The 24934-nt window shown below is 41.2% G+C and overlaps 1 protein-coding gene across 3 annotated transcripts in view; it reads left to right on the top strand.

The window, feature by feature from the left end:
* Positions 1–24934, top strand: part of XYLT1 (xylosyltransferase 1) — a 194481-nt gene that overhangs the window by 55113 nt on the left and 114434 nt on the right. Inside the window, exon 3 of one of the 3 annotated variants that reach the window (XM_086622158.1) lies at positions 5619–5659. The exons of the other annotated variants lie outside the window; for them this stretch is intronic. Within the exon in view, the coding sequence (XP_086478284.1) occupies positions 5619–5659 (41 nt within the window). The remainder of the gene's footprint in view (positions 1–5618; positions 5660–24934) is intronic. 3 annotated transcript variants of the gene reach the window in all.

The following is a 24934-nucleotide window of genomic DNA, read 5'->3' on the forward strand; positions in this document are numbered from 1 at the left end:
AAAATTGTCTTATTAAAAGGTATTTATTATTCTGTAATTCCTTTCTCTGAAATTGGTTTCTGGCTTAATTCATTAAAAGACTCAGAACTGAAGGTTCGTGTTGTGCCACTCTGTTGTGGGTGTTGCACCTCACAATTAAGTGGCCGCTTTGAACAGGAAAAACATACTCTTGGTACGTTTCTTGCACCTGGCAAGATGCTTTTGTCATCGGGTATGACTCAAATTTAACTTCATTGCCTAGTACTCTCTAAGTAATCACATGCTCAGTTGTTTGACCTTTAATTATTTATTCTGTTCAACTTGGAAATTTAAAACCATAACCTTCAGCTGTGGGTGCCACGAGGGACTCGGGTCTGTGATCTGCCCTCGTAGCCTGTGGGCAGTTGAGGCTGTCCAGAGGCACACTGCTGCTTGGAAAGCCCACGCACCTTTTACCTGGCTCTTGTCTGGGAATAACAAGATGCTGTCAGCCCTGCTTGGATCCAGAGCATGAGTATGGCAGCAGCAGCTGCCGAGCAAGGTGCCTAATCATGCATCTTAAACCAGAGATGATTGCTATTGCAGATAAGTGAGCATTTTGCCCTTCGTGCAAGGACTTGGTCAGCATCAGCAATCTGGGCTGCACAGCTGATTTCACCCCAGTGCCACGTAATCAGCGTTTCCCAGTAAGACTAGATAAGAATTGCAAACTTAAAGGTACCATATCCACTACTAAAAACAAGAATAGAAATGCTCCCTGCGTTATTTGTTAGAGTATGGTGTGGAAAAGAATCATTAAATAATTGGGAAACTGTTTTTTAAAAGAGTATGTCTAAAAATAATACTCTGAATCTTTTGTGTCTCTGGTTTTGGGTGCGTTTGGCATTTCATGAGTTTTATGGTTATCTCCCAAGCTGGGGATTTTTCCAGTTTAGTCAATATTTGTGGAAAAAAACGCATTAATCCGGGAATCTTGGAGCCTGTAGAAGAGTGTCTTGCAGTTTTTGTGACAATGTGATTGTGATTTGTAGTGCCATAAACAGGGAGTCTTTCATAATGTCAGGTTGTGAAGATAAAATGAACTTCCAGGGTACTTGCTTTTCAAAATGCAGATAAATATTTTTCTTCCAACTCATTAGTTTGGGGGGCAGGGAGGGGCATGCGCCATTTCATAAGGTGCCAAAATGCCTATTGGGATATATGTCCACTGGGCAAAATTCTGCAATTTCTTGCAGTGTCTGTGCTCACTTTAATTGAGGATTTTGCATTCTACTGTCAAAGTGAAGAGGAAACAGCATGTTTTCCTTCTTGCTGAGAAACATGAAAATGCAAGTAAAATTCATGGGCTTACCTCTGAAATCTTCGTAATGCAGTCCCCATAGAAACATCCCATGCAATCAAATTGCTGAGCTGTTATAGTCCAATAATTAGATACACTGATTTTGGCAAAGATAAGCCCAGAAACACAGTGGCTAGAAATGTCTCCATTGTTAAATTACGCAAGAAAGATTTGAAAGACCTAAATTCTCTATCTGCTGAGTGAGTCCTTTTTGGATATTGGTGGGTGTCATGGTTTAGGCACGCATTAACTGGATATTATTTGCATTGAAGATAGCTGGGTGCAGTCTCATGCAGCATTTTGGGAAGTTTTAACTTGTTACCTGCAGTCATTGTACACGTTTCAACCATGTACATAGGGAGAGAGAGGAAGAAAGAGAAAGCTTATGGCTTTGAACTTGCATCTCTAGCCCTTATTTTCTGCATTATTTCTATGAACCAAGTGTGAAAAGTTTGGCATTGAAGGCTGATGGAATCCTTTGTAACAGTCTGTTGGATGAAGAGGGTACACACCACGTGTTGCTTGGATTCCTTCCAAGCTGTGAAACTTGAATTTTGTATTAAACTCCATTCAAAGAAAAAAAAAAAAAAAAAGCAAAAAAAAAAGCCTTATATAAAGCTTTTCATCTTGAGGGGGGAAAAAAAAAAAATCTTCTAGCCATCAGCAGACAGTGGCCTGGGTGCCGTGCAATAATGTAATTCCTTTCTCTTGTTCTAGAGGATGTTTGATGTTTTCAGCATGTTTTCAGTCCACTTGGTGTTTGTAAAAGCTGTCCCATGGACAGCACTGAGAATGAAATCTCGTCTTCGAGAGTTAGAGCCTGGGCAAACTTCCCAGATCCAGCACATTGGAAGGGAACTTCTATGACGGACAGGATGGTATTTTTGACTCTTCTCTGAACTCTGCATCCAGAGCTTGCTAAGGATCCTTGCTCTCATTTAACTGAGCCTGATCTATAGCTCATATTCTCTGGATGTCAACTATGAGTTGTTTGAGTTTGGTTTTTTTTTTGTTCCCAGAAGTATTCATGACCTGTCCAGTGGGCTGTGTGTCCATTTTAATACTCATTTGAGAAAATATTCTTGTCCTTTCTAGAAATGAGGAAGTTCCTAATTGTCTGTAAGCCCATTCATGCGTGATGCAACTTCAGGAGCATGAGATGCTCTAATGCAGTTATGTTTAATTATGAATATTTTTAACAGTACACCTACCAAAGTGCTATGCTTCCAAGCTAAGATCTTAAAAAGATATGAGAATTGTGATATTTGCCAGCAGAAGCTGATTTGCTAGCACCCTTTTAATTTGCACAGCATTCCAAATGCTTACCAACAATACCTAATGTTTGTGAAGTGTTTGGCCTCTGATGGAAAGAAAATTGTAAAATTTAGTTCTGTGCTTGCCCATTTTTATTGTATAGGGCAAATTAGCAGAAGGGAAGATACACAAATTCTGTTAATTATAATCAATTATTATCAGAACCAAACAGTTCATTATGACCTTGTCTCTGCTGTACAGTAAAGCTATTGTATGCTGTCATGCTCTGCACTTCAGATGACATCACAGAACAGGAAAATTCTTGATTATTCCAGAATAATGATAACTGGGTTAAAGGACAGAAGATTAATATTTGATAGCATGAGGTCTGACTGATTGCTTATATAAAGCTCTAATGCAAATCTGTTCTGATAGCAAATAGAGAATTGTGCCAACAAACCGAAATATTCGTAGACTAATTGAGTCCTTGGGTGTCTGCTGCCATTCTTTAAGAGAAATACATCTAGTAGTTGTTCAGATAAATATATCTAGAAATAAATAAGCACTTCATATCTCACGGACTGCACATACAATACATATTTGTGGCAGTTGCAATATTGAAGTGAGGGGCTCTTAAGAGTTTTACAGCTGTTTCCTTTTTTCCTGTGCATCCCTTGGTGTTAGAACAGCAAAATAGGAGGAATTCACATGTTATTTTCAAGTTAAATGTTAGGTAGCTCCCCATTCAGCATCTCCTAGACTAACATTTGGGAGCATGCTTAATTACAAGCACCCACTTAAATGCAGCTGACTTCAGAGAGACTTTTTCTTGGAGTCCCGCTGTGTATCACGCCTTCATTTCTTACCTAAAAGCCAAATTTCCTTTGCAGTAGTTTAAAATATATTTTTTATCTCTGAAGCCCTTTTATATACAGTGAACTGGATCCTCCAGCGAGTAATTCTCTGTGTCTCTCCTGACTGAAGTGAAACAGTGTTGGTTTATGCTGACTGAGGAGGTGGCTTAATTTATTCATATGAACAGTGAGTAAAATGCAGGTTGACTTGCCAGCCTGGCAAGTTGCCATCATGACTGGCGCATGGTTGCAGGAGGTTGTGCAGCAGGTAGAACACAAAGCTACAGGTGACCAATGTCTGATGTTACTGCTTGTGCGGCATTCTCTGTGCAGCATTTCTTGGGAGCATGTCTGGGATGCATTTTGCTTTGGGATCAGTTTGAAACGATGCTGAAAGGGGAGGTCTGTTTCTGGTTTATTTCATTTTCTGAAACAGATACAGGTAAATGCAACTGTAAAGCCTTCTGTGATGCTGCTTTCCCCCCACCCTGCAATTTTCTCTTCCCCTGGTTACACTGGAATTAAACCTCAATGACATAAATAGCTCTTGCATAGCGAAGTGGTTTAAAGTGATAATTCCATTTTTTGAGCAGTGAAGCATAGCACAGGAAATAAAAATGCACAAATTATTTCTTAAAAACAATCAGATAATAATTGGATAAATACAGACATGCACAGCTGTGTTTTGCATGCAGCGTTTTCCAGATCTAGCTACAATAATGTTGTAGCCAGGGCAACTTCAAAGTGACTACATCCACTTTCGTGTAACACACTGAGAATTTTTTGGGGTTTTGTAATTACCTAGTCCTTCAAGTACTGGAGACCACAGTACAAGGAGAACCTACTTCTAAAATTGTTGTTCTTGATTTACCGAAGTAGGACAAATTATGCGGAACATTCTTTTGCTTGGTGCCTGGTCTGCTGCACAGATCTCGTGGACTTTTTCACATTAACCTTCCTTCTCTCTTGCAACAATCTTGTTTTGCAGACTTGTTGACATAGCTTTGCAGTCCCTGTAGTTTTGCCTCATTGTCAGAGTTCACTGGTATCACTAGAAGAGGAATTAACTGGGCTGCAGGCTGGCAATAAAAGCATATTAGTAGCTGGTAAATCCAATGGAGATATGGAGATAACATCTGTATTATACAGTCCTGTGCTTTGTGTTCTGATTGGGAAAATGACTGCAACTGGATAGATTGCAGTGCTGAAGCCAAAGGAAGATTTAAAAGAAAAAGATGCAAATGTTTTATTGTCTTGACTTATAACGATGTTTATTGCCGCAGTTGAAAACAACGCTGAGGCAGTGGGCAATAATGGGTTGGTTGTCAGTCCCAAGGGTGCTAGCTGGACATCTGTAGAAGTGATGGAATTTGTCTGAAAACACTTTTCCATGGGAAATTAGGAAGTAAGCTAATAACCTTCAATTTCTCAAAATATTCCCTATATTTGCTTTTCAGGAAAAAAAACCCAAAATTGTGACTTGCCGGTCTGGACCCCTGTTAATACTGGAAAATGTGTGGTTCAATGTCATTTCCATGACTGAAAATCTTTCACTGGCATTTTGGCCATGGAAATGGCATGTCCCACGCATACCAGCTGCTTTACCCCTTCAGCACTTTTTTGTGGCGTCCCAGTCATGATGATGGGGTGGCCCTGGCCGTGAACCATTGCATCCAGGCGCATCGGCAGCCCTGCGCGCCTCTGTCAGGTCTGTTTCGACTGCGTCCAGCCCCAGCAGGCTGTGCGCTAGATGCTTTCCGAAGAGTCTGAGCATTCGGAGGCTGTGTCCAGCAATTGGCAGAGCATCTGAATTTGAGGCTTGCCTTTCAAAGCTAAAGCCAGACCCTGTATTATCGCCTAAGCTCCGAGTATTGTGTGCGTGCGGAGAGCTGACAGCCTCAGAGCAGGATTAACAAAATCTGTCATGCAGTGAAAATACTGAGGATGTGAGATTTCTGAATCCCACACCACTGCAGCCCTCGGGCAGAGCTGTGACGTGCCCTCTCTGGCTGTTTGGCATTCGCAGCCCGTCACCCCAAAGCATTGCTTATGTCTGTTCTCGGAGCAGAACAAACCCAAAGACAACGCCCTGCCAAGGCTTGCTTCTTTCTGTGAAAAGTGTGGGATTTTCCCCCACGGGGAGCCCTTGCCCAAGAGCTGGGAGCCCCAGAAGGACCCTCTCCTTAGGCTAGGAGAGCACAACCCCTTTGTGCCGGCATCCCAGGGTGCCCTGGCCACACTGCCCAAGTGAGGCCATGGGACTTCGGGGAGTGCAAGCTGTGCTGTCCCTCCTGGGAAGGGTGGGTTCCCTGCTCCTTGTTGCAGGACTGTTTCTCTATTTTGTATGTGCTGCTAAACTGGAGGAAAAAATCTGCAGTTTTAAGATTCAAATTAAGATGAAAATAGTGGTTGGGGAGCCTGTGGTGCTGGCTTCTGTTAGGTAGCAAGTGCCAGGTGCTGACATTTGTAATGGTTTAATAATTTGTATGCGTTACTGCAAAGCCAAGCTTGAAGAGGAACTTCCAAGAAGGGTTGTGCTACAAGCAGCTTGGATAAGCTCCTGCCTCTGCTTGGAGGGTCAGCTTTAAAACAATTGTAGCCCTGAAATAATTTTCTTCTTGCTGTTTGTGAAATATAATTTATTATACGTATTATTCCATGATTTCACAGGAACCAGAAAGAATTTTTATTATTATGTCTTTGTTCCTGTCTTTTGCCATTTAATTGTGCTTTATCCTATGTAGTGAACGTTACCTAACGTTTGTAATTGCTTATATATGACTGTCTTCTAATGTTTGAGTTTACATATAGTAAAGAAAATATTTTTAAGAAACAATAATAATAAAATCATGATATTAGAAGAGCAATCACTCAGTGCCTATAAAGTGACACTAAGTTCATTATTTGCAAGTTACCTTAAGGCAAATTTGGTTGTGGCCTTCAACAGCGTTTGGTTTCTTAGTAGGCAGGAAACAGCCAACGTTTGATCGCTGCTTCCAGAGGAACTTTCTGGCAGCTCAGCTTTGAACTTTTGTTGGCGCTTTTATCACGATGCTTGGTAGCTGGACAAAATGTCTTACAAAGGTCAAAAAGTTAGTCTTGACTAATAGTTAAAAAAAAAAAAAAAAAGCAAAAAAGCAAAAAACAATGTAAATAACAAATCAATGAAGCTTTATCAGTAAGTTCCAGATCAGGCTCATGGTAACCTTTCTCAAGGCCTGCTGCCTGTCCCTTTGCCTGTGAAAACACAGAAATGTAGAGTAAATGGAGTAAATGGAAGTCGTTGCCTTTTGATTTTAGCCATGAAACTGGTGACTGACATAGTTTTCTTATTCATTGTTTTTTCTCCAGTCAAATGGCTTTGTGCTCTTTATAGCCCAGCCTTTCAAAACTGACATAGAGACATAAAATTATTGAAGTTTTTTATCTTATTTTTAAATTTTGGTGTGGAGCCTAAGTTCAAACACACTCAGGTCTCTGTTCCAGACTTCTCGTGTCGCTCTGTGCTGGAGTCACTTTCTTCTGAGCATAAGGTGTGGCTGGTAGTGTTTTACTCTCTTGGTCCTACGGCAGTTTGGTAGCCTGGGCCAGAAAGTGCTGGAGATCTGCAAGTGCCGTTGTGTTCGTGTGGAAGATTTAGCACGCATATAACTTGCCCATTATAAGGAAATTATTTAGTTCAGCATGGTGAGGTTTATTTAAAAGGCACCTGATGGATTGCAGGTTGTGCTACGCAGGAGGAGCTGCCCCCGTTGCGGTTGGGGAGGTCTGTGGGTTTTCAGTGGGTGGACGTTTGCTGGGCAGAGCTCTTCCAGGTTCCTGCAGGAGGGCTGCGAATCCCGGCACGGCTCCAGCTCACCTGAGGCAAACCGACAGGCTTGGAAAGTACAAAAACTTCAGAGAAACGAAAACTCAAGTGAAACTCTTGTTCAGGGTTGTACTCTGCAGTAGTGACCATGAGGAGCTCTTCTACAGGAGATGTGTATGAGTAGCCCACGTATTTGACTAAGTGGCTGGCCCCCGTCTCCGTGGAAAGCAGAGGTTTCTGGTGTGTAGCTATTTCGTGTGACATTGGAAGGTGGAAGTCCAGGTCATGTCCATTGCCTGTAGGTCACATCAAGTGACAGCAGATCGCTGTGGAAAGCCATCCTGGGAAATTCAAGCTGTAGAGGGTCAACAGGGCTTGCCACTTGGCCAAGAGGGAGGCTTGTTGTCTGGCAGAGATTCTTTTTTCCCAAAATAGCGTTTATTATTTATTTAAGTGTCTCGTGTCCCTCTTCAGTCTTTCCTTCCCTCCTTTGTCACCTCCTGATGTTAACTGTTACGGCTCTGACAACATAAGCTTTTACTCCTAGGTTTCATGTTCTTAATTAGGTTTTAACTTGTAGTTTGATGTTTTCAATTATCAGAATGTTTTTCAAACTGAGATTTCTGTTGCTTAGTGTCTGTCTTCCCTCTGTGGCACTTTATGTTGCTTCCTACGGGTAAGCATGCTCACTGGAGTAGAAAACTTTCTTAATGTCCTTATTTCCACTATTGTCTGTCTTTGTGATATTGTATATGATGTTGTATGTATCTGAGTAACTGAGTATTTTGATATCTGAAACAACAGAGTGGGGGCTAAATTCTGTCAGTGATATTTGCTTGGAAAATGCAGTATTTTTGTATTCAATTCGAAATTATAGGACTTAGGCTGAAACTGGATTTGCAGCCTATCTTTCTAGTTATGAAACTGTTGTCTTTACTAGATATTTTGAAATCTTGAATAACTGTATGTTTCCACAAGGGAATGTAACTTGGGCTGGGCAGTATCCCTTACGCAGTAAAACACAGGAAGACTTGCAAGTTAGGCAGTTGCATCAATGTGACCGCTCACGTGCTTTGAATTGAAGATGTTGTTTAAGTGTTTCCCTGATTCTGATCCTTGATGCGAAAACATTTGCTTATAATTTCAGTGAATTGGCTTTTGCTGTCTTAATAGACTTTTTAATTATTTATTGGCAGTAATGCTGAAAGGGAGTGGATTTCAAAGATGCATGCACTTTAAGTCAACACATACGGACAACTGCATTTAAAATGCTTGCTTCAGCATTCAGTAGGCAAGAAGGATCCATTAGGCCAGTCACAATCACAGGAGGGCAAATGCTGCGCGAAGATGTACAGTGAAATTCCTAAAAATGCTGAAGGGTGTTTTGCCAGAGTGCTTAAAGGCATCCATCTCTCATTGCCTTTGAATGAGACCCATAGAGGTGAGTAGGAAAAACTTCTCTTAGCATTTACAAGTTCTGCAGATTTGAAGTCGTTTTTTCACTTCACTTCAAAACAAAACCAGATCTTTTGATATTTTCATAAAAGATGAGCAGAAGATACTCCTTAAACACAGTGCTGTGTTATGCATGCATGTACCGGAGAAGTCCTAGAGGTTCAGGCATTCTCCTCGCTGACCTGCTGTGGAGCAGGAGGCTGCGTGGATGACGGCTGTCACCAGGTAATACTAATTTCAGAGAGGTCTTGTCTTTACCATCCTTTGGAGCAGAGTGCAAATGCATCCTACTGATGGAGAGAAGTAGCATGTGTGCTGCAAGCTCTTGGTCTTAAGCATCCATATGCCCCTCAGAAATTGTTTGGAAAAAAAGGAAAGACTAGAGCAAGAATTTTATCTTCTCAGTCTCCTTGTTGTCATGTTTTTGCCATAAACCTCAACCATGCAATAGCAAAGATTGAATGCCTGCCCAAAGCACCAGTCTGCCTCAGCCTGAGACATATCAATAGCGCATATTTCACTGAGGGTCAGAGCTCTGGCTCAGAGGCTGGGCAGCAGAACAGAAGTGGTAGGTGGTATCTCTGTAAATGCGAGTGCCAGGTAATGTGACCAATAGCCAGAGGCAAAGTCTTACATTACAGGCTTAATTAAAGAGTCTCAGGAAATATGCATCGTCTGAACGTTATAATGCTCAGCAGGAACTTTGAGTCAAAGCCAAAGGATAATAAGAATTAAACCACATTTTAACTATGTACATTACAAGGATTTATATTCTTTACTGGAGCTGAATAATGCATTACTGTAGTGCTGTAACTGGTGTTATATATGACCTTATAAAATGTTGTGATCCTTTCAAGCATTTATTATTAAGTAAAAACTGAAGTATTTTTCGAGCTATCCAACTTTCATAGTTTTTCCAAGTTTAAAATTGGTTTTGGAACATAGCCTGGAAAGAACAATTACACTAGCGTCATTATTTTTAGGAAAATTTGCATAGCTTACTTCTACACAGGTATATAAAGACGTAATGTTACTAGATGTAGAAGGATAGCTGTGTTACTAGATGTAGAAGGATAGCTGTGAAGTATTTTACTTTTCTTTGCCAAAGTTTCTTTTAAGCATAAGATACCATTTTAGGGACTGAGAACAAACTTGTAATTTCAGAGCAAATACGAAAGCTACTTCTTCAGTTTAAACTTCTGGTTAAGTATTACCAGAGACTAACAAAAGTAATAGGATACAACAAATATCTTAAAATAAAGAATGTCATGTGTCTGTGTACATAAAGTCTATGTGCATCTAAGCAAGAAAGTGGGCAAAAAGGAATCATTACAGTCATTAGCAATCACCATTTGATCAGGTGGAGAGGAAACGGACTCACAAAGCACTTCAGGGTCACACCGTGACTCCGTAGCCGGTTTGTGCATTAGGCTCTTTGGTTCTCTTCTGCTGTTACTGGTATTTGACAGCCACTTCTCTTTGCAGCCCTTTGTAAGAGCCACGTCTGCTTCTTTTACTGATGGCTGCTGATGATTTCTAGGCAGTGCGGAATGCTAGAACAGTTTTTGAAGTTTGTCTTAGATAAATGCGGTTAAAGAAACGGAGCTAAATGCAAAGAATGATTCTAGCTCTGGCAATGAAGAGAGTAAGCGGTGACAGTTCAGGATGACTCTGGGCAAAATAGATGGTGAACCCTCAGTCGAGTCTCTGAGGTATGTAGAGTTTAGGGTCTGAAAATCATCTGCAAGCTTTGAAAACTTCACCAAATTCATATAGTAAGCTGAGGTAGGGCTGTGATTGTTCACATGTACATGCCCACCTCTGTAAAAAGAACTGACACTTGGATAATAGAGAGCTGTGCTGGCAGATGATACAGCTGTACTGTCCTGGGCTCATCCCCTGGCGGCAGAGTTACGAAAAGGATGGTTCTCAGGAGATGCTCCTCACCTGTCACTGTGGTGGTATTTTCATAAGAAAAGCCAACACAATAGTTGTAAATTTACGTGCCAGACTGGTTGTTTCTTGAGCACCTAAGTGTTTCCTCCCAGGTACAGCTGTGCTAACTGGGCTTTTTCCACAAGAACCTTTGTTATAATTTTACTTCTAATTAACTTTAAGCCAGCCTTCCAAACTGTTGCCGTGACATGGTGGCTAAAGCAGGACTGCTGTGTAATCTGTGAGACGGTGTGTAGGTAGAATGTGTTTGTATTTCCCCTTTCTTTGGTCTCCTAATGGTTTTTCTTAGCAGATTTTCTGCCCTGTAGCCCAAACTTTCAAATCCTTACCAAAACCTCATCTTAGAAAACTTTCCCTTTGTTATATGCCTTTCTCTGGATCATCTGTCAGCAGCACCCTGTTCCTTAGGTACTGCTGGTGCTACGTGCAGTCTTCCTGCTTTTGTTATTAGTTGTTTATTAAATGTATTTACTTAATACATAATGCTAAAAATAGTTTTGCTTCAGAGGGAACGTGGTGCTCTTTCTGGTTTACAAACTTGGTGTAGTGGTGTTGTACCAGGATCAACTTTGTATGAGGTATGTCTAGTTAGCGAGATCAGTCAAAATGAGGTAATACTGATGTTTCTCCACAGAGCTAAATAAATACAAAATTTCTTGGCATTAGTTTCAGAATTTTAACAGGACACTCTTGTTATTTAACAAAGCATTAAGTACTTGTCCAGAGAGCTCAGTAACAACCTTCAGACAGATTTCTAAACACCAAAACAAGCTTAAGGCAAGTAATTTAGTATTTCTGCATCACCCTTCATGTCGTCTTCTTTGGGTTTGTTTGTTTTCTTACTGTTCTTGTGTGACTCAGAAGTATATAGGCAAATGCTAGCCAAGAGTAAACATCATTATTTTTATTATCATCATTGTAAAGTGAAGCTGTTAAGTCTGTCTGGGTAACTGCACTTTTACTGTAGGTGATGCTGTAGTCTGAGCATAGGAAGGGGTGCACTGATTGCTCCTCTGTAGCTGGCACCTTATAGCGGACAGAGTACCAGAGAATCTTGGGCAAGGCTTGATTCTACTTACGTTTTTGCCCTAACCAGGCAGCTGGAAATTTGTCTTGAACTACTAGCTGCCATAAAATAGCTGCTATTTGTGCCAACTTTTCAGCCCTCCAGAGTCTTGCTGAAAGAGGTCTGAGCCCCATCATACTCTTTAGTAATGACCTAAGGTGTCATTGGGTGCGATTCTGCCTTTTCCACAAGGGACTTCCAAATTTTTATGCTGGTGTTTAAACGTGAGCTCAGTTGCTTCTAGTGTTTACATGACATCTTGAACAACAATGCTTTTGGAAGGGAGGTTAGTGATTTGAGTGGCTCATCAGGCCCTGCAGTAACTAGTGTTCCACGCTCTATACAAAAGACAGTAAGCTGGGAAGCAACTGCAGTGAAGACTGTATATCCAGGTTCACTAAATAATTTGCTTTGCACTGTTTCTCTGTTTATGATTCAGTTTTAAAGGCCCTTTTAAGTGAAATTGGATACACTACAAAGTGTTGGTTTCATGTGTTTTATTTGCAGTTTAATCAGCGTGATCCAGCTGCCAGTGCAGGGGAAACCAGAGCTCGATTTTTAATTATCCCTGCTTTGCCTGAGTTAGGAATTCCCAATAGTGCGGTCTGAGAAAAGATGCCAAAAACCGCATTGTTCTTTAATTAGCTGTTGTAATTGTTTCAGTCTAATCTCCATGATTAGCAGCAGCATTAAATACAGCAGTAAGAATAGGCCTGCCCTCTTTGTGCTGCCCTAGTAAACACAATATTCTTACTTCTGGTAAGGGACATAATATAAAATCAATTAGAAGCCAACTAGTGTTGATTGGAAAATGATAAAGAGCAGCTACCATGAAGTGCTGATTGCTTTGTAAAGTTGGTTTATAACCATACTTCTGGGACGGCTTTATTGCCCAGTTTTGGGGGAAAACACCAGAATAACAACCTCTGTTGCAGAGAAGCCTTTGGGGATCTTGCAGAGACTCCATCCTGCGTGAAGCCCTAATACAAGCTTCAAAATAGTCTGTGCTGGCACTCAGGTTAGCACCAGTCCAGATTTTTAGGAGGGAGTTGTTCTTACCACCATGCAAAGCACGTGCATTGTCAAATATGAACAATTGCAGAATATTCCCCAAAGAGACAAGTTTTTACTGTAAGTTTCTCTGAGTTTTATTCTGAGACTCAAAGATGCTCTGCAGTGGTACATTTGTAGTGGGGAATTCTGCTTCACAAGGAACATTTCTGCACAAGCATATGCATTAGATGTGTTTCAGAATGGATTATGACGTTTAGACATGTAAAAATACAGGAAAGCTACTTCTCGAGGTAAAAGTACAACTCCCGTGCCTGCTTCAGTGGTGTTGAGGTACCTGCTAAGGTACCAGTTATTATTTTTAAGTCTCTAAATACCTTTGTAAATTTGGCTGTAAGTATCATTGCACGTGGGAAAAGTAGAAATAATACTCCTGGAAAATGCAGACTTAAGGTAGGTCATGCGGTTTAAAGTGAGCATTGTGAGTGTAAAATGAGCACTTCTAGAGAAAGGTAATTACTGTAGTAATGGTTGTAATCACAGACTGTGGAAATGTGGATATTTTGGCTGGTGCTATGTTTTTGTACAGTAACTGGTACAACTTCCTGTGTCTTTTGATGACATCTGTCAGAGCCACTATGCTTGAGTGTCACCAGCAGAACTGGTGGCATAAATTCAGGTTTTGTATGTCAGAGTGCAGGTGTGGCACAGACCTGGGAGATGCTTCGTCTGGGCATACACCTAGGAGAGCTCAGGGACTTGAAGAGTTTACTCTTGCTTAAGCCATATGAAATAAAGTGATGTTACCCTCATTAGAAGATTAGAGAAATCAGGTTTTGTTGCATCTAAACCACAACTTTCCTGAGTCTAAACCCAGTGCTTTGGATGAAAATAAATAAATAAATCCAACTAAACTTCCAGAAAAGCAACTGTAATTATGGATGAGCCAATGAAAGAATAGAAGTGAGCTTACATCTGTATCAGATTACTCTGTGTGTATCAAGACTACTCTTATTTACAAATGTAAAAAACAATCATTTTTTTTGACAATGAAATTGAAAGAATTGCGCTATTTTTTAATGCTTTTAGTTATCTGGAGAGTGCTCCCTAGTGTTTAGAAGGGTCTGATTAATATCTTTGAGGCAGTGTCTGATGTGTTGTTTGAATAGCACTGCAGAGGAGTTATCCAGGTTTACAGCAGAAATCCAGCTCAGCTAAACCACTAAAAAATCAGGCTTGTGTACTTGTCCAATGAGAAGTAAACTCAACTAAAATGTAAATCTATTTCTTAGATTATTTCATTTGAAGATACCTTGCATGAAAGACAAAAGCTACCTGTGTACTAAAACAAATCTTTTGTGATGTGGAAGTCACTATGCAAGTGCTTGCTGTTGTGAAGCTGGGTATTACTGGAATCTGAAATTGCCCATACCAAAGCACTGATTAAGTAGGTTTGGCTTTATACTACTCTTTTATTCTTTCTGCCTATAATGTACAAATGGAAAGAGAGAGGATAGATGCCACTTTATCTCATTAGTTTATCTATAATCTTCCAGTTTATAGACCTGATTAAAAATGGAAAGAGGAAATAACCATACGTAATCTCAGTGACCTTAAAAACATGTAACCACATTTGCACTATTAGAGCAGCACTTGATAGACTCAATTTACCGCTGATTTCACTATTGGCTTTGCAGTAACAACATTAAAATTGATCAGCTGAGGTAAGTCTGTACCTGGAAAGGACTAAAAGCTAAATACTGCACAGTAGTGACACAATCTTCCCATACCATTTATCATTCAGGTTTTTTTGTATTTTCTTTTCATGGTGGTGAAAAAACTCAGCCTATTTAGGAAAAACCTATGCTTCACTTTTATGGTACTGGCTGGTTTTCAATCTGAAGACAATAAGCTCCAACATGTGCGACCATTGCTGTCGTACAGAGGACCATTTCTCCACAAAGCAGCCCATCTATCCAGTTGAACTTCACCGCTAACATGATCTAGCTACCCACAGACTTCTGCTGTTGTTGTGTTTCATGAAGAGCTTAAGAAGCCTGGTGATGAGCCAGAACACTGCTAGGTCTTGTACAACGTAGGCAGTGAAGGGACACTGACTTACACCATAAGGAGATACTAAACAATGTAGGTTGGTTAAAGTATTGAAATCAGAGAAGTTGAGTCAATATAAGATAAGATATGTTGGAGAATTAAGTCTGGTTTCTCTTCAAGAAGCAGTTATTGCTTTCCATCAGTCACAGGAGGAGGCTGAACTAGGCATTAATTAGCTGACTATTTATATTTATGCTGAGGTGTAACCCCATGAAGATTTCTTTAAATCAGTGTAAATAAGCTGGCCTAGTTTTAGTGCTTCCACAGTTAAAACCAGAGGATTTCAGAATAGAAGAATTCTGAGATGACAGTAAATGTGTGACCTGCTGCAGCAGTTGAGTTTCTGGATGCGATTTCTGCCAGTGTTTAGGAACCAGTGACTGACAGGCATTGTGGAGCCAGGATGTCTTCCTGCCAGCTCTGTAATCACAGTAAATGGAACCAACTTGTTTTATTTTACTGCTTCTGACACAGTATGTTCATGCTGTTTTGAATTGCCATAAGAGAAAATACAGACATAGCAGACTACATGCTAAATGTATGAAGTTCTCTGCCCAAAAGCTGAGGAGAGCTGTGTTAATGACTATGTTGCCTTCCTCCACCACGGAAGATCACTGATTTTGCTGTAAGTTGAAATGGTTGCAGCATTTCCTTAACTTCGTATTTCAGAAAAATGTCTTGAAAACAACAAAAAAAGTTGGGGCAGTTAGTAGGCCTAATACCGCTCACACCACTGGGATAAGCTGAAAGTGGGTAGAGATTTTGAAGGTATGGAAAACACAGGAGCATCAGATTTTTCCATTAGTCCTCTCACCTCAGAAGTAAGTCAAAACACTCTTCTCTTGGTGGGAAACAACTGTTGTTCCTTCTAAAGAGGAAAGATTTTTAACTATCATGGCTTTCAGTTTTGCACACTTTACAGAATTTCTGTCGTAAATAAACCCCTGAAGTTTCTGATTGAAATGAACAGAGAGCAGCAGAGTACCATCGTGCAGTTAAGGGATCATTAACTTTTATAAATACTTAATGTGTCAAACCTAGGTGCGTTACATGGTAAGCATAAATACTCTCATTGTTGTGAACGTACATTGATTCTGTACATTCATATTCTGCAGAGCACTTCTAGAAACTGAAGCCAAAGTTGCCCAAAAGAAGCAAAATAAAAGAGGCCAGCAGGCAGGTTTGTTGCTGGCAGGAATGGCCTGTGCTCAAGTGGGTTTGAGGGAATTGCACAGATTTGGGGCAGCAGGAGGCAAATGCTGCCACACGTCCCTGCTGCCAATAAGTGCTCTGCGGCGTTTGTCTGACCCCCACGAGAGACAGCTTGGAAATACCTTGGAGGGATGGACTGATACTACTCACGGATTTTTAATATGTATATATAAAGTTAAGTCATTCTAATCTCTCTCACTTCTCATGAGCAGTGCATCTAAACAGCAGGACTGTAAAACCTGCTTTATGTTTGTTGTAAAATCACCTGCAATGTCAGGTGTCAATGCTTAAATAAAATGTGTTTCTGAACATGAATTTAAATAACTAATTACTGTGCAAACACTGATTGCATAAATGCTGCAGAGATCCTCCTGCTGCTCTCAGCAGTGGCCGATCTGTTCTTGGGCCGCAGGGAGGAGGCAGCGTCCTCGCAGCGGCTCTCGCGGCTTTGGCAGCGCGCGAGGAAGGTCTCATTGCCCAATCTTGCATCTAGAAACAACGATAGGCAGTAATTGGCTGCCTAAGCTCTTTGCAAGTGTTATTTTAAGATATTTAGTTAGCAACAAAGAACATGAAACTTTCTGTTCTTTGCTTCTTGGGTTGCAGTGCAATTATGCCACTGATGTGCTTATTATAATTTGTCTCCAGTAATCCCTGGGGACTCCAGAGAGCTGCTTCCATTAGACTATTAAGTTCAGGCTGTACTGGCTATATCAACCAGCAGAATTTCTCTTTAGAGATAAAACTGTGTTAGAATCAGAGTACAGTTTTTTTGAATCTCACACATGGACATTTTGCTGTGGGACTTTTCTGTGAAGCTGGTTAAAAAGGTAATACTCTGTTTTCCATTTAAACAGGCATCACTTTGCTTGTTGTTTTGAGGGTGTGGAGGAGATGATTTCATCAGCCCCAGAGCCAGATCCTTTTCCAGCCAGGGCGTACCCCACCCCTTCCAGTACAGAGAGCTCCTGCAGCTCTGAAATGCACAAGAGTCTTCCCAAATAAATATAAGTTGGCCTTGAGTTGTTGGAATGTCTGAGGGGTTCTTGCTGGAAAAGTGCTCTATAGCATTTTGTTTCATAATGTACCCCAAAAAGTATGGTGTATGAATGAGAAACGCTGCTGCCTTCAAGAGCGAGCTTGTAATCTAAAGTAACCACGGCCCCTGAGGCTCCCAGGTAGTGCCGTTGCCATGTGAAGTGGTGCAAGAGCCCGTCAGGCCACTCAGAAGGACCAGGAAGACTTTTACTTTCTTTTTTCTGTCCCTATCACTGTCTATAAAACAATTGAGTGAAATAGATGGAAATCAATTGACTCCGTCTGAGGATTTTTCAGGTTTAAACTCAATACTTTACTGAGCCGTAGAGCTTCTCTGATTTGCCAGCTGAAGATCTGCCCTGACAGGGGAGGCTTTTGGGTTTTTTGCCTTTAGATTTTTTTTTGTACTTTTTTTTGTTTGTTTGTTTTTAAACATAGTTGCTGAGTATTGTGTGAATTTCTGAATTATTGCAGGAGCAATCAAGAAATATCAAAGGCTTCTATGGGAAGCATTGACCAAGCTTCTTGTTAGAGAATTACATTGAGAATTACGCTGAAAGGGTTCAAGGCAAGATTGTTTTCCTGCAGTTACAGGGAATGGTAACAAAGCCGGTGATTCTGAGACCCACACTGGCTTCTCGGAGCTGGCCTGATGTTTTGGACTTGTTCCCTCTCAACAAGGTGCCATCTGTGCGGAGATGCTGGGCGGGCGGCTGAGCTGGGACAGCGAAGCCGGGCGCTTCCTGCGGCCGCAGCCGGGCTCTGCCCTCCCTGAGCCACGGCTGGGCACTGAAAGCACCTCTGTGCTCCCGCACAGGCCCTTTTTGTCTGGAGACCGTCCCGAGAAGTCCAGGGCTTGCTCAGGGATCGCTGTGCAGGCTGCACGGGGAGGATAACGATTGCACCACGCAGCTACTGCCGTGGTGCTGCAGCTGCAGACAAGGCTCTCATTCAGCAGCTGTGTGACAGTCACGTTATTCCTTCTAAAAAAACAGGACTCTGAACAAAATCTTCAAGGTAGATCTGTGAAGGCTTCCTTTTCTGTACTCAAAAAAAAAAAAATAATTAGCAGTGAACATTATTTTTCAGTTGAGTCGAAAAATATATTGGACTGAAGGCAACCTTTTTGGTTTCTGATTTGCCAATAGTATTAGGAAATGTTTCTTTTAACTCTGAAAATATTTGCATTGATCTGTTGTTTTTATACTTCAGCACTTAATAACACATCAGATCTTAAAATCCTGATTGCCCTCTTGCCTACTTTGCTATCACATCGTGGCGGTTACCGTTTTGCCTCCATCTCGGGTGACAGACAGTTTCAGGTCTCTGCTCAAAATATCAACTACAAAGAGTATTTTGAAACAAACAAAAAAGGAGGAGCGTGCTAAAATTGGCAGACTGGTTGACTGGAGGATACAGCAATGTGTTCATACTATATTAATTAATGAGTTCATTAATATAGCCTGCATGGCCTCAGTATGAAAGTTATGATCTTTAACTGGAGGTAACCTGTCACTACTCAGCATATTATCCTTTGCATGTATCACTTCAAAGTGTTTTTTCTGGCCTTCTAGTAAGGGTGAAAAGCAAATACAGAAAATCCCAGACCTTTAGGGAAAAAAAAAGTGATCTTCATTTTCCTGATCATTGCTATTTCGCATACAGTAAGGCTGGAAGAAAAAACATATTTTTTTTTTAAATTAGAATTTTATTGATGTCTTCCTGCTAATCATAGTTGTTTTTTTTTTAATATTTAATTTATTTCTCATTTATCTTATTGTTTGAAAAAGCCATTAAATTAGATGCTGAGAAATCGTATAAGATTTTAGTCTTCGTAGCTTGTGTATAAGCTACAGATTTGCTCAGGAGCTAGCCCATGGGCAGAGCCCATGGAAATGTGCTGGTGCTGAGCCCCCCCGGTCCTATCTGGCTCCTCAGCTCCTCCTACCACTGCAGAAAGAGCTGGATTTTTTGGCTACTGCTCTTTAGAGGCTGACAGTAACAGTGGCACATGGGTATAATTTTGATTAGTCAAAGATACTAACCCAGAGAAATAGCATGAGCAATCCTTTCTCCACCAGGTTTTCCCACATCCCTTCTACTTAAGGGATAATTTGTGATGCTGTGATACATCTGTCTTCTCCCCAGCTTTGCAGGTAACTTCATAGCCTTGACCATCATCCCTTGTGTGAATATATATGTGAGTAAATAAGCTAGAGAGGGTTTAGGAGATACATATCTCATAAAATAACTGTTTAAAACTTCACTATATATGGGAACCTACTTGGGTCCCTGATTTTATTAAGCCTTTTTCTATATTAGGAAACTTTTTCACATGGGAAAAGTCCCTGCATGGAGTGAAAAAGCATTCTTGAAATAGCTGATTTGTTAAAAACCCAAGACTTGCAAAACAAAAAATTGTCATTCATTAGCTCTAAGAGAGCCCTTATGCTCCTTCAAATGGCAACAGGAGTTCAGAGCCATGCCTACCTACCATTTTACAGCTTGTTTCAGTTATTTCTCAATTTGTGTTATTCAAAGAATCACAGAATGGTTTGGGTTGGGAGGGACCTTAAAGATCATTCCAATCTTCCCTGCCATGGGCAGGGACACCTTCTACCCTAAATGAGGTTACTCAAAGCCCCATCCAACCTGGCCTTAAACACTTCCAGGGATGAAGCATCCACAGCTTCTCTGGGCAACCTGTTCCAGTGTCTCACCACCCTCAGAGTGAATTCTTCTTGCACAGCAGACTACACTTTTTAAATGATTCACATTCCCATCATTTCCAAAAGAAAAATCTAAAAAAAGAAAAAGAATTTCCCGACTGACTCAATCTCACTGTGTATCACCATGCAGTGAGGTTCACCAGGATGGTAAACTGCTCTGTTTTCCTGTGCTGGTCCATGCCAGGCGTTTCATTGGCTTGTAAGGCCACGTCATTCAATATGGGGCTCTGAAGGCCTAAGGAAATTTCTGTGGGAAACTTAAAATCATCTACAAAGAGATACTTTTTCAAAAAAGAAAGTTTCCAGAGTCGATGTCCACTTGTCAGCAATGATGTGGCATGTCCTCAGAGGCCTCTGGTCAGAGCTGTCCTGCATGGGAGGGACATCCACTGTGTGTGGGGCGTTTCCTGCCCCAAAGAGCTTGTAAGACAACCGGAAAAAGGTTATGGCTGGAGATAGGAATGGAGAAGTTAATGTTTTCTTGTCCATATGGTTTTTGAAAAAGCTACTGAGAGGTTATCAAGTCAAGATAATAATCCTGACAAGGTGTGTAGATAATTCCTGCAAAATACCTAATTTTGGTACCATTTTCTATTTACCCCATCTTAACTATATGGGGAAAGTAATGTGAGTTCCTTATGCTTTACGCGAGAGAAATACGGCATTGCATGTTTTCTGTTGTACTCTGGTAAAGTACAACTACTGAAATGTGCAGGCAGTTTTGCTCAGAGGCAAGTGGGTGGGCTCCTGCCATGGCTGAGGAGGTGACCAGCAGGTTCGGGCCGGTGGCTACCACAGCCGCCAGTGCCTGCCGGCTAGGTAAGTCGCAAAAGGCAGTGAGGAAACTTGGCGTGCAAGTTGCTTGAGCTAATGAAGGACTGACTGTGAAGGAAATAGTGGCTGAGAATGGTGATCAGCAGCAATTACTGGGTTTAGCTCAGGTATGCGGAGAGCACGCAGCCTACATCAGCAGCTGGACTGCCCGGTTGCAGTAACATGTGTGTTACGTGATATCGATAGACACCCCCTCAACAGTTGCTGAGCTGAACAGTGAGTGTTTGCATCACGTCTGTTGTCTGCATAACTTTTTTTGCATGTGCTATAACAGTTGTAGCTTTCTGATCTCCAGCTCTCTTGGGGACCAAGCAATGCTGGCAGCTACGTAATTAAACAAGTCTCCAGTATAGTGTGACAGTTATCATTTATTTGATGTCAATTAGCTATAGTCACTTCACACTCACCTGGAAATGTCTTCTTGAGGCCCTGATGTGCAGAAAAACATGTGATCTCTGTGCTTTCCCTTACTTTCGTCTTACATTTCTATCTGCTGTAACTTCTCTATGTGCATGTGTGGTTTTCCAATGCTTCACATCGCATTGAGCAGCAGTACAGACCGCAGTAATTAAGTGACGGCCGTGAGCTATTGAAAAGCTGCTTGGTCCTGATTTGTATGTCATTGAGTAACCAGTGTGGTTCACTTGACAAATCATTCCTCACTGCAGATGAACAATCAGGATAGCAGGGACTGCTAGCTTCTGCTCAGTAGTTTCTAAATTAATGGTGTCATCTGAGTACAGCAGTTGTATCTCTTATTATAGCAACATACATTTGCTTTACTGGTGGCTAAAATCAGCTGTGGACCATATGGGTAGCTTCTAAGCTCTTTTGGATTTGCCAAAGTGTTGCTTAATGATTGTGTACTCGAATGGCATCACAATGTCTATTATTTGACCTATAAAATCAGTGAAACAAGCTGTCAGCTGCCAGAACTCTGTCAGAAAGACTTCATGACTTATCTGAATTTAATGTTGGTGCACATTCTCGTCTCTCTTTATGTGGACTTTGCGAGTTGGTTATGAAGCCTCCCTTATGTGAAATGAACTATAAGCCCAAGTGAGATTTTTAGATTTTCTAGAAGGGGAATGCTGGTTATAGGAATCCTGTTTCGATAATTATATAGGATGTCTTAAGTGGGAAGTCTTTTGCCCACAGCTTCCCAAACCAGTTCAGGCAGATACTTTGTTTTATATTTTGGTGGGAATTATTTAGTGCTTGTGCTAATATTGAAACATCCAATATTTCAGTGGAGATGTGTGTTGTGGAGTGTTTGGGATGAAACATGCTGTATAAGCGTTAGACACTTATTGCATTTTAGTGAAAGCTGGCCACAGACTGCAGCAAGAATTCAGAGATAAATCATCCTTGTTTTCTCCCTTTGAATTTGCTGAATCTGCAAATTGAATTTGCTGCCTCCTGTTTTGCTTTAGATGAACTGTAGTTTTCCCATGGAAAATGCCTTGTATTTCTCTTACAGGTCTGGTTGACTCTCACCTGTCTCTTATCATTGATTTTTGAATTCTCACAATACAGTACGTCAGCTCTATTTAGTTAGATACGTACTACTTCACGGTTGTTCTACTGACATAGTGCTGTGCTACAAAATTCGTAAGCCTCAGGCCTCATTCTGGATTGACTTGTGTCTGTGTCCAGCAGTTTTCTGCTGCCCGAAGGAAATGAGCTGGTGGCAGAGCAGTGTGAGCTGGTGGCCTCCCAGAGCTGCTGCCGGTCTGCGTCGGCTGCACAGAGCTGGTCCCGTAACCAGCTCTTGTCTGGCTCTAGTGTATTTGTTTTATTTGCTATTTTATGCACATACTAGTTTTAGTGGGCTGAGTGTCAGCTGCATGATAATTGCAGCTATCCTCGCTTCAGAGTTAAAAGAAAAATGACACCAAAAAGCCCTCGGCTTCCTTAGGAGCCCAGGCTTCGTCAGCAGCCGTGAGTCACCATGGATTGCATGAATGTATGAGATGAAGCAAACGTGATGATTTTTCCATTGTTCCCTAACCTTTACTGAATAAGCATAGGAGCTGCCTCTCTGCGCCTTAGTGCCTAAAATTTCACTGGGGCATGAAAAGCTTCCAGTCACAAACCTTGTAAGTCTTAGACATCGTGTTCAAATCATGGGAAAGTGCCACATCAGCAGCTTTATCTGTTGTCATTGCAAAACAGAGAATTTTTTTTTTAACATTTTAACTCCTTGTTTGCATATCCAGCTTCCTTTAACTGGATCAGGAAAGAGGATGCCTGTCAAAAGGTTTTTTTCCTTCCACCCACTCCTTTGCTTATTTGGTTGTAAACCGAATTCTTCATAAGAGAAGTTGCAAATTTATGAGGTTGCAGCGAAGACAAACAGGCTTTTCCCAAGCTTTGTTTAAAAAGCTATTTGATACATGTCTGTGGATATTTGGGAAAAAAAAACTAACAAAAAAACCACCAAAACCCCACCACCCCACCAGGAAATGTGTAATATGTAAATTCTCTGTAAAATGTAAATATCTAATAAGTATGCATAATAATGACATCTGCTGGTTTTACTTTGGTCTTCAGCGTATGCAACAAATTTCAGTTTCACAGTTTTATAAATATTTCCATTTTGTGTGCATCTTCATAAGGACTGTAATGGTAGTTGAAAAGTAGGAGAAAGATCTCCGGTGTCAGTTACAAACCCGTTGGAGGGAGTGATAATTCAAGAGAGACTGGGATGGTGGTGTTGGAGATGGAGAATTACAGGAAGGCAGAAAGTTTGAAAACACTGTGTGCTCTTCCGTGTCCAGTCTCCTGGCTGAAGGTCCTTACCAGCAGGGCAGGCAGACACTTGCAGGGAGTCAAAAATTTGATTGAAATGTCTGGGAAAGGAACAAGGAATCCATTTTTATTTGTTTTCTGTGATAACATAAACCAGATCTCACAGGGACAGAACTTTTTTTGGATTGAAGTAGCTTTATCCTGACTTTGATTTGCTTGGTTAACTCTTCATTTTACACATATGAAAATATTTCTGTTAAATAATATATGCAGTCTGCATGCATTTTTGAACGCCTCTTTCTTGTCTTTCCAAGACCACCATCATATATGTAGGAGGGAGACTGATTGATACAGCTTTATTGAAGATGATCTACATAAACATTGAGATAGTGTTACCATGTGAGGAGCGTAACCTCAAAGCATTTTCCCTGTAATAGGAAAAAATACACATTTCTTGGAATGTTGTGAACTGCCATATCCTTCTGCTGTGAGAGTAATAAACACTGCTAGATCTGGCAAATCCTTTGTTGCAGTATTTAGCTGGCTTTGCAGCACCACGACATACAAGACTTACTGATAAACTTGGGATAGGGCTCTGTTAGCCATTCCAGTGGCTCCTGTTTGATGGGGCCCCACTGCCTTCACACTGATGTCACAGCCGCAATGGTTGCAGCTGCAATACAACCTACATCTTCTCTTCATGTCAACTGGGGCAAGTTTGTGTCCTGCGGACCAGCACAGCCTGCAAATTCATGTCATGTGGCCGTGGTCTGGTGGATGGGGGCTGTATTGTTCCAGCGAGTGTCCCTGCGGTACACTGCAGCATGCAGCCCGTGGTTTTGGAAAGCCCCGGGAGCCCTCAGCAAAGCCAAGACTCCAGCCCTCATTTCAGCTTTGCATGGTGCAATCTTGAAGCTTGCTCCAGCACTTTGACAACAATGGAAATACAACAATGTCCTGGGGAGTTAATGGCTAGAAATGTCAAATCTATGTTTTCATTTATACTCAAATCACTTGCAGTTTGATTAATAAGCCTTTAGATGTAAACTACTAAACTCATTGTGAAAATGTTATTTTATCGAGAACTTTGGAAAGAATAGTAAGAGAAGAAGAAAGCAAAGTGTTGATGCCAGTTTGTAGGGTCACTCTGAGAAAGAAGAGGTGAGATTTTTGAGCTCAAGGGTTATTAGGGAGAAACCTAGAAGTTTTGTTTGACGACTTTCATTGCTGACAAAGAACTGAAAAATAGTGGTGACTTTTGGGTGGGTTTGTTCTGCCAGTCTTGCAGGCCAGAGGTGTTAAGTCATGATGAGCTCCTGAGCCATGCTGGCACCTAGGCCTTCGTGTTGAGGCAACTCTGCCCATCCAGCAATGCGAGAGGCAGCCTCACGTGGGTGGGGAGATGGTGCACTTATACTTCACTTTGGTGTTCTGGTCCTCACCTGAAGCTGTGTTCCAACTTTAAGGCTGAAAAGTTTTTGGAGATTCCATCTGCTTTGACCAGCAAGCCAGCACATGAGAAAGCCTCACTCACCT

This window comes from Tauraco erythrolophus, chromosome 17 (genome assembly GCF_009769465.1).
Source record: "Tauraco erythrolophus isolate bTauEry1 chromosome 17, bTauEry1.pri, whole genome shotgun sequence".
NCBI classification, from domain to species: Eukaryota; Metazoa; Chordata; class Aves; order Musophagiformes; family Musophagidae; genus Tauraco; species Tauraco erythrolophus.